Genomic DNA, 15,430 nt, shown 5'->3' on the forward strand with positions numbered 1-15,430 from the left:
CTACACCATAAAACATAGCCAGTTTCACTTTAAGCTCCACACTGTTTCGTATTCTGTTGCATGCCATCACATTCCAGCAGTTCTCATCACCCTATTACAACAGTACCATTCTATAGGCATTCTTTAAGAGTGGAAACTAGCCGAATGTCCTGCATGGTTTGTAGCTCTGAAGGAGTTTGCCTCTTGGTGGTGTTGGTGCAAACCATTTTTATCATTGTGGCATGCTATTTTTTCATTCAGTGTTCATGGTGCAAGTTAATGGCTTGTTTTGAACATTTCCTGAATGTATACGATTTTCATTTTGTGAAAGTAATATGTGAACAGTTTATCATGGCATTTGCCCACGGCTATAAACAAATAACTCTGCCTGAGGGAGAGGAATGGTGCAGGGGAATAAGCCCCATCTCCATCAAAGGACTGCCATGCTACATCCACATTCTGTGCTTCCACAAAAGCAGAACTAGCGATCGCTGATACCTTTTCTTGTGATGAGAGTTGCATTCAAATCCCTTTATGCACCAAGATTAGTATCTTCATTCATTTCAAAATAAGGAAAAAAAGCAAGTAATCCATGACACAAAGCAAATTGGAATACACAAAGCATTTTGTAGTGGCCGCAGTGCAATTGTTTGCTGCAGCTGGCAGTGGTAGTTTAGACCCGACCTCTACTGATGTTATCCAACATAGTTCAAAACACTTCCCACTTAAAAAGTGCCACAATATAGTGTCCACATAATACATACATCTCGTAGAAGATTTCATCTCTGCGTCTCCCGGTCAGTCATTGTCTGTCACTCCCCTGATGCGCAAGTTGAGTCATAAGCAACTAATATTTTTCCTGTCGTAATTGTTAACATTACACTTGAAAATGATTCTTACTAAAGATTGAACTTGCTATCTCACACTCAAGAGGTTCTTAGTTTGGCAAGCATTTTAATGTTCATGGGCCAGTTCATTAGTTGAACTGTAATATCTGTAGCAGAGAGTACCCATTTAAAGAAAAAGAAGCAGTACATATGTTTTGTAGAGACAAAATGGTAATTCCATAGATTTCTTCATTGCTGGTAGAAATATTATTACAAATGAGAAATGCTCTCTCTCTCTCTCTCTCTCTCTCTCTCTCTCTCTCTCTCTCTCATGCGTGCGTGCAACACAGAGTGACTGTGTTATGACACATGGAAAATTGTTGTTATAATATTGCATTTACTTCCGCAGGGTTACTTCCGTAAAGGTGAAATTGAACTTGCCACAGGACACTATACAGAAGCACTATTGTCTTATGGGTGTGCTTTAAGACTACAACCCCATGATAAAAGCATTTTGGATGCAATCAGTAAAACAACAGAAATGAGACAGAAAGAGAGGCAAGGTATGTATGATCAACATTTTGTTATTTGTTTAACATAGCTACTTTCCCAGGTGCTGCTCCCAATCCACTGCTCTACATCATTGTGCACTACACAAACTCACTGGCTTCAGTACCCACATGTCACATTCCTATCCCTCATAACTGCTGCCTCAACCTCCTTCAAGTCTACCCTGTACACCTGCTGCCTCCCTCAAGGATATCGGCCTACTTTCCCCAACTTCTTATCCCAGTTCCCACCTCTTTTCTCACTCCACTCATTCTACTTGACACAACCCAGTCCACCTGCTGAACAGCAGTTCCAGCATTGTGGGATTAGCCAGCACGAAATAACACCACATGATGTGCGTATGTGTGCATTCAGCAGAACTTCCATTATCACATTTAGAGCCAAACCTAATTATAAAAAATCATGTCGCTTAACTGTGCCTTGCTTGAATATTGTACTAGCATTACAAGAGTTTTTTTTAAAATAGATTTGTGATTGAATGAGTGAATGTGTACAAGGAAATCCTGTGTCAAAAGCAGATAACAAATGTAGGTGTGATGTTGAAAGTTAACAATATTAAAATTACAGGGAGACAAAGTGGCTGGACAGTACTTACCTTCAGGATGTGAAATTCTAAGTACTGTTGTTAGATGTATTTAAAAGTTGAAAAAAAAAAGTGTACGTAACTTTTATAACTATAATAAGTTTCTTCATGTGGGATGAAAATGGGCTGAGTGATACAGGATGGGAAGGAGGGCCAGGTCACTTAGAACGTAGATTGAGAGAGAGACCTCACTGTTGGATTAAGGGTAAACAAAGATGAAGTGGGAGGTGTTAAATATTGGTCTGGGGATGTTAGGGCTACCATGTTAGTTTGGTACTATTCTTAAATAGAATTTTTTGTACGTTCTTCTTTACTCTTTACTGTTTGCTGGTGTTTCTCCGGTCTTGGTCACTGGCAGCTCATTGATTACCTTCTCAGAAACAGTAGGTGTAGATTTTGCTGGGGTATACTTGGGATGTTTTCAGATATTATGAACAAGCTGTGGGTGTCACTCATTGAGGGAATAAGGTCTAGTAGTGTAAATTTTCCATGTGTGGAGACACTATTCATACCATGTAGCACAATGAACAGCCCTTACTAGTAACCAGCACACTGCAGCATGGCCTATTATCCATTTCATGATGATTGACTTGTGACCTTAAGCTTATATTTTGGTTACATTGCATGACGAACGTCAGTCTGTCGGATTATGCTGGAACCGTGGAAATGTCTACTTTTATTTCACATAGGAGTATTATATTTTAGTTGAAAAGGAAGCGATGTACATGGTAATAGTTAAGAGAAAAGGTCCTTTTTCAAGCATTTTTTTGTGTCAACTTCGAAGAGCTCCAAAATTACGTTAAGTTTCCTTCATAAAGTGTAAAGATACAACCTTCTCTACCTACAGGCTTTCTGATTAGTCATTTTGTCATAATAATGGCAGATGCAGGTTATTGTAATTAATCCAATGGCGATATGTGTGGGCAAGACAAAAAGTATAAATGCTAAGTTTGTTGTTGCTTTTGAAAGCTGTTAAGTTTGTCTGCACATAAATCTACTTACCAGGTGTACCAGTATGAAATGAGCGTTAAGATACAAATATGTCAATAGGGAACATTTGTTATGAATGAGCCTTAATATATTTTTTTTTTTTTGTTTGGTTGGTATGGCATCTGTCAAAGATATTTAGTATACATCCAGTCATGGAACAAACATAATGTTTTCATTGTGTTAAGTGTCGAATTTTGTACCAGAAAGTGATGATTTGAATAGGAGTGCTGCAGAGACACATCGAATGGTTGTCGAGGCATATGGTGATCATGCTATATCAGAAGCAACATGCAAAAGATGGTTTCAACAGTTCAGAAATAATGATTTTGATGTAAGAAATGAAGAACGTGGAAGGCAACCAAAAAAGTTCGAAGATGCCGAATTGCAAGCAATATTGGATGTAGAGGATACTTTGAGTCAGAAGCAAATGGCAGCAATGCTAAATGTTGCACAACAAACAATTTCTGGCCGTTTGAAAGCTATGGGAAAGATCTAAAAGTGTGGAAAATGGGTGCCACATAAATTGAAATGAAAGGCAGATGGAAAACCGAAAAACCATTTGTCAAATTTTGCTTCAAAGACATCATAGAAAATCTGAATTGCTGCTGGCAATGAAAAATGGATTTATTTTAAGAATCCTAAATGGCAAAAATCATGGGTCAATCCGGGACAACCATCAACATCGACTGCAAAACCAGATCGATTCGGCAAGAAGACAATGCTCTGTGTTTGGTGGGATCAGAAAGGTGTTGTGTATCATGAGCTTCTAAAACCCAGTGAAACTGTGAATACTACAGACAACAAATGATCAATTTGAACTATGCATTGATCGAAAAAGACCAGAATGGGCCAGAAGACATGGCAAAGTAACTTTTTTGCACAACAATGCACCTGCACACAAAGCAAAACTGGTTCAGGATACAATCAAAACACTTGTCTGGGAGCTGCTATCCCACCCGCTGTATTCACCAGACTTGGCCCCTTCCGACTACCATTTGTTTTCATCAATGGGACACGCATTGGCTGAGGAACACTTAGATTCCTACGAAGAAGTCAAAAATTGGGTATCTGATTGGTTTGCTTCAAAAGACGAACATTTCTATTGGCGTGGTGTCCACAAATTGCCAGAAAGGTGGTCAAAATGTATAGAAAGCAATGGTCAGTACTTTGAATAAAATGTTTTTACTTTTCAATTCAACATTAGTGTTTCGTTTTCACAACAGGGGGGGGGAAAACGCTCATTTCATACTGGTACACCTGGTAAAGCAGTACTACCGCGTGTTTAATTTATTTGCATTTGCATCTTTATGCACCTTGTGCTCATGTACACAATGTTGCCGAACCTGTGAACAGCATTTTCAGTTCATTGTTGCAGTGTTTACATTGGATCATTCAATCACATAGGAAACAACTGTGCTGCAGTTCATTGTCGTGTACGCATATGAGATAGCCTCCATGATATAATAAATTCCCTTAATACTTGGGTGAAACAATGCATCGTTTAGAGTTATGAAAAGACTATGGTATTCATGCAGGTGCTTACTTGCGGCTGAAAAAGAGGGTGCAAGCAGTTGCTAATCAGTGAACAAGTTAACTTCTGAACATCTCTGTATTAATGAAAATACAGTGAAGCGAATCTCGAAAGTATATAGAGAAACTTCATGTTTTATATCATCAATAAGAGTTCTGCCAGGCAACAGAAATTTGCTTTGGATGAGTTTAAATAGGGAGTTTTAGGAAGAAAAATACATGACTTCTGTGTGGAAAAGAAGTTTCCAACAGTAGCAGCCATTCTGGATAAGTTTAAGACTGAACTTTATAATTTCCCTGGTGTGAGTGGAACAACTCTAGGTTTTTCTGTTTGTAAATTGGGCTTCAGATAAAAAAAGTTCAACAAAAAACACTGCTGATAGAAAACAAGAGAGTAGAAGGGAAAAGAGAATAGCTCTTGTGAGAAATAAGAAGTGTGAAACACTGGATGGTCTACTTATTACAATGATGGGGGTTGATGTCAGGTCACAAGAATACATTTTGGGAAATGTATTGTGCCCAGTGGGCAAGGAAATTACACTTCTATGGCTACCTTTGGTGACCTGCAAAGTCATTCCCATTGAACTTAGTTGAGCTTTTGTCAAAAACATGGTAGTAAAGGAAAACAAGAGTTTTAAGATAAACGATACTAAACAGTTGTATCACTCGGCCTTCAGAAGTGTTCCCCAAAGTGTCTAGAGGAATTTAACGTAAGCTCAATTGTAGCATCTCGTGTTAGATATGATAGCAATTAAATGACTAATTGAAAAATAATGAAAAATCTGCCTGCAAATAGAGAAATATTTCTTTGGACTGTGCAAAGGAAATTTTTCTCATAATTATGGTCTGGTTTCTATGACTCCTCAAAGTTTACACTCATCAAAAAATGCTCGAAAAAGCGTGGTTTCTAGCATTTGCTGCCACCTTTTCACCTAAAATCTAATATTCATATATCAAAGAAAAGTAGACATTGCCACAATTCCTACAGTGTGGGATGCTTCAGTGTTCTCCATGCAATGTAACTATGATATGAACTCAGCTGGAGGTCGATTGTTATCAAATGGATAATAAGGATGGAGTTTTAAGTGGGCTTCTCATGTCTTGAGGCATCATTCACATATCACAGAACGGGCTGCTGCACTTATTCCATTTCTTCTGACTGCATCTATGTGACACTGCAGGCATGTGATTGTTTTCTTCCAGTGTTTGTGCATCTCAGATAAGCTCTACATATGTGCTGAATACGAGTCATGTGTGAAATGTTTTAAAAAAGCCACGACAGTTGCCAAAAGTCTCTGCGTATATGACAATGCTTTATTGTTACTAATGGTATGGTAAGCAAATAAACAACAAACTGTTCCCATCTAGAAAAACAAGATGCAGGGATTTGTGTTATATGATAGTAGTACCATTGAAGCCTGACATGGTCAGAGGGAAGAGATGGAGGTTTTAATGTGATATATTAAATAAATTTTTTGAAAGTAGAAGCTTTTAAAGCCTAGACCACAATCTTCCTATCACAATTAAAGTTCGTTAACTAGTTTTCGTTGCTTTCTGCAACTGTCTTCAGACCGTTCAAAATATGAAAAAGCGATGAATAAGCATTGGAAAGGACTGGTAGCTGTCGTAATGCAACAACAGGCTTTCATAAATACCAAAACAGTAACAGCACGCCGTTGAAAATGCCACAGAGAAGAAGTGAGGTTGTACATAGTAATTTCATAGGTTGACATTGGTATAGGAAATTGTCCAGTTGTAGGAGTAGAGGTTGAATCAAAAGCTCATTACTTGCAGTAGTACAATAGGTATTATTGTGGGAGCAGTAGATGCAATGGTTCCAAAAACTGTCAGGTGTTCCATAGTGTGACTTACATAACAATGATCCTGTGTGGCATGCAAAGTAGTCATCTTTATATAAGAAATGTACAAATTGAAGAATACTAAGATAACTTTCCACACCACCAGTGTGATGAAACATTTCAAAATGAGGATGAATAACAGTGTGTTGGCCACTAGACTGTGCTGTACTATGTGGTATGAATAAAATTACATTTAGAATTGAAAACAAATTTTTGTGTACATACTTTCATTAGAATATTTGTTGCTGGCCCTTGTGTGGAAGTTTACCAGCACTTGCTGTAGTTGTTCAAAGGCATACTGTATACAACCACTTTCATAAAAGTTACTAAGACACCTTTCTTCTCATTTTGAGGAATAGAGTAATGATAAAAAGTTCTGTTCATCCTGTTTTTAATGTCTTCATACTGAGTAATAATAGACAAACTGTAGACAGATATACAGGGTGCCCCAATCAAACCTCCCTGATTTCAAGGACCCAGGAGAGAAAAACCACAGTAGATACGACAATGAAAAATGCTCCACATTGTAGAACATCTCAAAGAATTTATATTCTCGTGTCAGAAGAGCCAAGTATCGTAGCCAGAGTGCAGCATGCTCACATGAAGTGAAAATGGCGACTCCACAGCAGCGTGCGCAAGCAGTAGTGTGGTTTGCAGAAACAAAATTGCTGGTTACTGTGCAAAGAAGTTGTATGAATTTGATCCACCTGATGTGAAAGCAAGTAAGGAATGGTACAGGACGTTTCTGGCAACAGGAAATGTTCTGAAACAGGAACTTCATATACCTCGATCAACATTGCATCATGTAGTTCACCTGTGTCTTCGTATGTGTGCTTGCAAAGTGTAAATTCTGCAACATCTGATGCCGAACGACAAACCACGCTGATAACAATTTGCTGTGGATATGCTGCAGTGTATTGATCTGGATGCCGACTTCCTGGAAAGATGTTTATTCTCAGATGAGGCAACCTTTCATGTATCAGGAAGGGTTAATAGGCATAATGTTCAGATTTGGGGTTTGCAGAATCTGCACGTTGCCATTGAGCACATTTGTGATAGCCCGGAACTGAACGTCTGGTGGGGGGGTAATGCTTGACAGGATTGTGGGACTGTTCTTTCTTTGAGGGACAAACAGTGAATGGGTCAGTGTGTCTGGACATGTTAGAGCAGTTTATGTACCCTCAGATACAAGACTTGCAACCCAACATCATTTTTCAACAAGATGGAGCTGTGCCGCATTGGTCAAAAGCTTTTCACAAGTTCCTGGATAGGAAATTTCCCAATCACTGGATCGGATGCGGAGGACCTATTGCCTGGCCACCACATTCACCTGACTTTACACCACTTGATTTCTTCATGTGGGGATTCGTGATGAACTGCATGTATGTGACAAAAGTGAACGATATTCCTATCTTGGTACATCGTATCACTATTGCGATTGCAACAATAACAGAGGAAATGTTACCAAGAACTAGGCAGAAAATTGAATATAGACTCTATGTTCTTCGTGCTACAAATGGTTCACATGTACAGGTGTATTGATGATAAATAAATAAATTCTTTGAGATGTTCTACAATGTGGCGCATTTTTCACTGTAGTATCTACTGTGGTTTTTTTCCTGGATCTTTGAAATCGGGGAGGTTTGAGTGGGACACCCTTTATTTTGATATATGCTCACAATTCTTTCACTAACTATTGTTGGAATGATTTTGTAACATCTTGCTACTATAGTTCTGGGAAACTGTGGCCCTCTTACAGTTGCAACATAGTCATGAAGTTGAAATAGGTACTGTAATGAAACAAACAAAATGTTTTGAGTATTTGATTGATGGAATATGATCATCAGGTTGTCCTGTGAAATGAGAATAGTTAAGAGCGCCTGGTTGAAAGTAGGGTAAAATTTTTTAAAATTTGGAAGCTGCACACCTAGAGGGAAAGGGATGCCATGCTGAAATAAGCAAACATAAGGGGAAATGACAGAGACATGAGAAAATTTAGACTTTGAAGACCTAAACATCATTTATCAGGGAGGAGGCAAAATAAACTGTTGGTAAAACCAAAGAGGCAGCCTGAGAAGAGTTTCTGGAGTTGTAAGCAATTTTGAGGGATGTGGCTCAGTTTTTCCATAGGTAATCAGACTACAAACCCTTAAGTCTGTTTCAGTCCTTGCTCATCCCCGAGGTTTTTTGTATCTTATTGTTTTTTCACTGTCTGGTAATGGTTTGTTAATGCAAAAAATGCCAAACTATACTGTGGTTCAGAGCCCATGTTAATTCCAGTCCCCTTGTAACTGGTCGGGTAACTCAGATAAAAGATCAGAGGAAAGCAACAGCAGGCCACCTCCAGATGGACCCTACCTAGTAAAGTACTGTGATTTTGAAACCAGTTTATGGGTTGGCCAATTTTTGGGTCTTACAAAGCACTCTTATTGGAAGAGGTTGTTAATGAAATGAGCAGAAAGCAATCGTATACATTTCAAATTATTTTTGGAAATGGAATGGTGGTAGGGACACTTGAAGGGCAGTGTTATAATGCACACTGATAAGGCAGAACCACTGTTCAATGTGGGAATAACTGCTGCTTGCTGGTGTTGTGGGCATATGACACAGAGTACACAGAGGGAGAGGGAGAGATGAATGGGGTTTCATTCTAGCAATTATAGGGTGGCAAATGGAGAAATTCAAAGATTCAAACAACTATTAATAAAGGGTAGATTGTGGCCAAGAACCTGGGAATGAGCATCAGGGAAATGGTGAAGCTGTTTGCATGCTACTGTCGTGAACATCTATGTAAAGTGGTTGCAGGACAGAAAAACTATGAGCAGATGACAAAGTGTGGATGTCTGTGCCTCATTACACAGCATGCATGTCAGAGACTTGGCCACCCTATGAAGCAGGATAGGTGAAGATCTGTGGCAGGTCTGATGGCAGAGTACAATTGTGGTGAAGGTGCAAGTGTTTTGGAGAATAGTCATCAGTACAAATTGTTGAACATGGAGCTCCACAGCAGATGACTCGACAGTGTTTCCAAGACGACATCAATTCTGATGGAAGTGGACATGGAATCATAAAGATTGGTCCATGGATCAGTGAAAATGTGTTGACTAGTTGGATGAATCAGCTTGTTTGTTACACCAGATACTCCATCCAGGTGAATGGCTGCTCGAAACTGATAGTATTATGGTATGGTGGACATTCACCTGGTCTTACATGGATTCCATTGTAGTAATCAAAGGCACCATGACAACTGTACACTGATGAGCCAAAACATTATGACCACCTGGTTAATAGCTTGTCTGTCTTTGGAAATGAAGTACATCACTGACTCTGCATATCAGGGATCCAACAGGTTTGTGGAGGTATGTGGCATTGTGTGTCTATGCACAGGTCATGTAATTCCTTTAAATAATGCGCTGCCGATTTTTTTGTACACACTTTTGACGTCCAATAGTGACCCGGATGGATCCCATAAGATTTACATTGGCCGGATTTATTCACCGAGACATCAACATGAGTTCACTATAATGCTCCTCAAACCACCGTAGCATGGTTCTGGCTCAGACACATGGAAAATTGTACTGCTGGAAGATAACGTCTTCGGGGAACATATCAAATGTGAAGGGATGCAGATGGTTTGCAGCTGTCAGCATTCCATTACTACCACAGGTCCATGCAAGTGCAGGAGAATGTCTCCTTTAGCATAATACGGCTACATTGACCTAGTGCAACAAAAATGTGATTCATCCATAGAGCCTACACTTTTCCACTGATAGGCAGTCGAATCACAACGGCCCCGTGCCCGCTGTAATTGTAATTGATGATGTCACTGGGTCAACATGTAAACACATAGGGGACGCCACTATCACCATCTATCCTACTTTACAGAGCAGACAAGCCTTTGAACCCCGCATTCTGTGGAGAGTTGAGATAGTTTCACTGTCTTTCTGCTTCTTTTTGTTGATGCTCACAGTAGTAGCACATGAACATTTTATAATCGTCCCTGTTTTTGAGATACTTGTCCACAGACGCTGCCTAATAATAATCTCCCCTTTATCAAAGTTGCTTAGCTCAACAGATTCCACCATTTGCAGCCCATATCTTTACTGAGGTAATCCCCCCTACCCCTCTGTGTCTGCTCTGTTTACAAATTTTGTTACTGCACCACATCCGTACATCACTATCACGTTGCATCTGAGGTCACACTGGGCAGTGGTCATAATGTTTTGGCTCATCAGTGTATTTCATACTTTCTGGATAACGAGATCTACAGATGACTGAAGTAATAAATATGCATAAAAATACAAAACTTTATGGACAAACTTGAATGACTAATTGCCAACTGTGTGTAACTTAATATGAGTATTTCGCCACTTTCAGTGAAAGGACAACTGAAAATATCCTTTGAAGTGTCTGGCCACCAATATTAAATTCGGTATTGGTCTTAGTATTTTACAGGAATAAAACGGGGATTTCAATGAGATTGTTACATTATTTTGGCATGCCAGTTTATCTGATGAAGTTGAAATAATAGTGTTGGGAAGTATTTAATTGAAGGTTTGAACTAGAAACTTCAAAATCCTTTATTATGAAATGTGAACTTGTTCTTATATTTTATTTTCACTGTAAACTGTCTAAACAAGTATTTGCATTTCTTTTTTAGCTGATTTTCAGATACCTTGGCTGGGAGCTGGAATTGGTATCATTATTGGTGTCGGATTGGTCATCGCAGATTATTTACTAACTGATAAACCCTCAATTAAAGTAAGTTCATTGTGCATATAAGTTGAGGGACTGAGAATTAAAATGTTGTAAACTGGATGGAGAAGTTAACACAGTTGAATATTCTTTGTTACTGATATATGGAGGGGTCAGAATTAACATGAACAAAGTCTATTAAATTCAATTTTGGGAGAAAGGACTGAAAAGGTAAACCCCTTGAATTACTTAATCACAGGATTTAACCATTATCAAGGTTTAAGTATGTTTCATAAATGTTTAAAATGGACCATTATGCTATATTACATCCACAAACTCATTGAAGTTACTGCTTCTCAGGATAAAATATAACAATGTACGGCACTTGGTTCAGTTTCCCTGTGAAACTTAAAGGAAATTGTTTGACATAAGATTTATTAGCAACATTAGTTTTATATCACAAATTATGCTAACCTGTTTCTTGTTATATTTACATACACTCCTTTTACACCACCAGTTCTTAGAGAAGTTATGCTGAGGAAACATAACAGTATTATTACACTTGCACAACTGCATGCTAAAGTATTTGTTAAGGTTCTAGTTATAGACAGTGTCATCATTCTCACTTTGCAAAGCATATGTTTAACTGTACTGCAAGCCTTTTGAAGTATGTGTGATGTAGTGGTGTCACTTAGGGCATGACTGATTTCATACAATTTTTCTTCACATTGCTCATTGGTCATTTTTTGCAGATTTTCTCTTTTATATATTAATCTGTTGAGTGGGAGTGCAAAATTTGTTGAATGTGTTTGTATTCAATCATTAAAGGTGAGCCTTTTCCAAATCTTAGCCACAGTATATTCATCTACTTGACAGGCTGTCCATGTGTGTCCACTTCCATGTTATCGAGTTTTTCAAAGTTTCAGTGATTGGAAATTTATTTCATTATTTTTAAACAAATGTAAATTTAAGCTTGTTCCTGTTTGGGAATTTTATTTTTTTTGTACAATCCTCTTGCAAGTACACACATTTGTCCTTCTTTATTAGTGTTTCAGTTATGCATAGTCAGTATTATTAGGCAAGAATGAAGTCCTCTAGGAATGTCAAATCTATAGTTTCTATTTCTGGTCAAAATCTGGAACTATTTTTGTCATTTTGACTTTTAGATTTTGTCAGAGGAAGAATCTAAAAACAGAACTACATGCTTGAAATTTTGCAAATTCTCTTGTAAATGCTTGCTGATGCAAGACACTGTTAACATTTCTTCAGAAACTTCAGTGGTTTAATCAGACTATTACAACCCAAGTATTTATTTTAAAAAATTAAACAAAAAAGGTATACCTTGAATCTGTAATTGTAAAACGAAACTATTATGGACTTAGTTCTCAGTAACTCTGAAAACAATTGACTCTACTTCTGAGGAAAGAGTTATGGACTTTATTTAATACTACTATGAAAAGTACATTTCTTTACAGTACAGTGGGAGGTTCTATTGACAAATACCATAAAACTAAACTCTCCGTGTGATAGTGTGACAGTATATGATGCTCCAAAAAGAATAGTGAATTGCTAACTAATGATGTTACAGTTTTGAAGTCTACCAAAGTGCAACAGTAAGTGTATAACTGTCAGTTTCTGTTTGTGATCTATGCTAGAAGGGCTGAATAAAAATTTAGTTAAAGTGTTCTCATTTCATCTTCTTGAAATGTGTGTGATACATAAAACACACTGTTCATCAGGAGAACGTGCAGTGGTGATACATGAAGGTGATAGAATAGTGTTGAAGGAAGGAAGATTAGTGTTTAACATCCCTTTGACACTGGGTTCATTAGATTTGGAACACAAATCAGAATGATTCAAGGATGGGGAAGGAAATTGGCCATGCAAAAGTAACCATTCCAGCATTTGCCTATAGTGATTTGAGGAAATAATAGAAAACTTAGATTAGGATGATTGGGCACAGATTTGAACCTTTATTCTCCCGTGTGCGAGTCCGCTTCGCCACCACGCATAGTCAGAAAAAGAAGTGTAATGGTGTGATACCGGAAGAATGAAGGGTGAGGCAGTGGGGTCGTCACAACCCATTTACCCCTTTAAGATTTTTGAACCACGTCATTATGCTTAATAACAACATTATTATTATTAAATAATAATAGTTTTTAAGAGCTTATGAATCTTTCAATTGGTCAGTAATTATACAAACATCAAAAAATTTTTGCATCACCTCGGTTCGGAGAGTTCCGGAACCTGTACAGAAAATTGGGAGGAGATCAACATAAACATCATTTCTGCCCTTTTTATTGGTCATTAAAACCACACATGGCATGTTGTACCACCGTCCAGCGAGACCTTCAGAGGTGGTGGTCCAGATAGCTGTACACACCGATACCTCTAATACCGAGCAGCACGTCCTCTTGAATTGATGCATGCTTGTATTTGTTGTGACATACTATCCACAAGTTCATCAAGGCACTGTTGGTCCAGATTGTCCCACTCCTTAGCGGCGATTCAGCATAGATCCCTGAGTGGTTGGAGGGGTCACGTCATCCATAAACAGCCATTTTCAATCTATCCCAGGCATGTTCGATGGGGTTCATGTCTGGAGAACATGCTGGCCACTCTAGTCGAACAATATTGTTATCCTGAAGGAAGTCATTCACTAGATGTGCATGATGGGGGTGCGAAATGTTGTCCCTGAATATGAATGCCTCGCCAATATGCTGCCGATAAGGTTACACTGTCGGAGGGAGAATGGCATTCACATATCGTACAGTCGTTATGGCACTTCCCATGACCACTAGCTGTGTATGTCAGCCCCACATAATGCCACCCCAAAACAGCAGGGAACCTCAACCTTCTGCACTTGCTGGACTGTGTGTCTAAGGCGTTCAGCCTGAGCGGGTTGCCTCCAAACCCGTCTCAGACGATTGTCTGGTTGAAAGGATGTGTGACACTCATCGGTGAAGAGAACATGATGCCAATCCTGAGCGGTCCATTCGGCATGTTGTTGGGCCCATCTGTACTCCACTGCATGGTGTTGTAGTTGCAAAGATGGACCTCGCCATGGACGTTGGGAGTGAAGTTGTGCATCATGCAGTTTATTGCGCACAGTTTGTCATAACATGACATCCTGTGGCTACACAAAGCATTATTCAACATGGTGGCGTTGCTGTCAGGGTCCCCCCCCCCCCCCCCCCTCCCCGCCCCCGCCCCCTTCCATGTCCGAACATCATCACTTTGGTTCATTTCGAGATGCCTGGACACTTCCCTTATTGAGAGCCCTTCCTGGCACAAACCTGAAGAACTTTGCCTGATAGCTTAGTCTTCTTTAAAATGTGTCCTTCTGATACTCAACACTACATCTTTTTGGTGAGCAGCTACCAGTCCTCATTCAAATTGTTGTTATTCCACCCTGGATGTTCCATCTGTGTTCTGAATCCTAAAGGGGCATGAAGGGATTTTCATGGAAAACGGAAAACACTGAGGAAGAAATTCTTACAGACAAATTTTATTTCATCCAGCAACTTGCTTGTTAATTGGCCAGGTGGTGCTGCAATATGCCACAACATTATGAACAAAGACTCTAGAGTTGCAGAAAGAGGGTATAAGAAGAGAATTATGAGGGGCAAAGATAATCATTTAAGAAAATAACTGACAAATTTTTAAAGGCTCCCACCTTCAATTCACTGTTACCAGAATGTATTAATTAAACTAAAATTGAGACTCTATGTACTCAGTCCTATATGGTGTCCAAAGTACCAGAGACATTGGTTGGGTTCAGAACATCATGAAAGAGAAATATAGAGAAAACAATGCTTCTTCTTGCTAATATGCACGAAGTAACCCATGTCTTCCTTGGAGTAAGGAATTGTGAATTTTCCTCGAGGAAGAGTATAGTGGAAAACAAGATCATAAAAAATGCACGAGACATTTAATAGCATATAAATTTAAAACTGTTATACTCTTGCAACAACTTGTATTCCATGTAAAGGGAGTCGTACACTTGCAGTACCTGGGCAGTAAATACACATTCCTTTTTGCAAGCTGAGTGATGAGGCGCATTGATTAGCACGCTGGACTTGCAATTGGGAGGACAATGGCTCAAACTTGGGTCCGGCCATCCCAATTTTGGTTCTGTGTGATTTCCCTAAACTGCTTCAGGCAAATGCCGAAATGATTCCCTTGAAAGGACATTGCCGATTTCCTACGCCTCCCTTCCCTCATCCAATGGGATTAATGACTTCACAGTTTCGTCCTCACCCCCAAATCAACCAACCAACCTTTCTACAATTTATAGTCACTTGCTATGTGCAACTTATTTGTCTTTACCCATCTTTCACTAACTGAGGTGGGGATGTAGGCGCTCTGAAAGTTCAGTCCCTCATTTGTATCAAACT

At 39.0% G+C, this 15,430-nt stretch overlaps 1 protein-coding gene across 1 annotated transcript in view; it reads left to right on the plus strand.

The window, feature by feature from the left end:
- LOC124804657 (hsp70-Hsp90 organizing protein 1-like) overlaps nucleotides 1–15,430 on the plus strand; it is a 38,082-nt gene that overhangs the window by 14,787 nt on the left and 7,865 nt on the right. Inside the window, exons 4-5 of the mRNA XM_047264882.1 lie at nucleotides 1,216–1,369; nucleotides 10,999–11,099. Of these exons, the coding sequence (XP_047120838.1) occupies nucleotides 1,216–1,369; nucleotides 10,999–11,099 (255 nt within the window). The remainder of the gene's footprint in view (nucleotides 1–1,215; nucleotides 1,370–10,998; nucleotides 11,100–15,430) is intronic.

This window comes from Schistocerca piceifrons, chromosome 7, assembly GCF_021461385.2.
Source record: "Schistocerca piceifrons isolate TAMUIC-IGC-003096 chromosome 7, iqSchPice1.1, whole genome shotgun sequence".
Lineage (NCBI taxonomy): Eukaryota > Metazoa > Arthropoda > Insecta > Orthoptera > Acrididae > Schistocerca > Schistocerca piceifrons.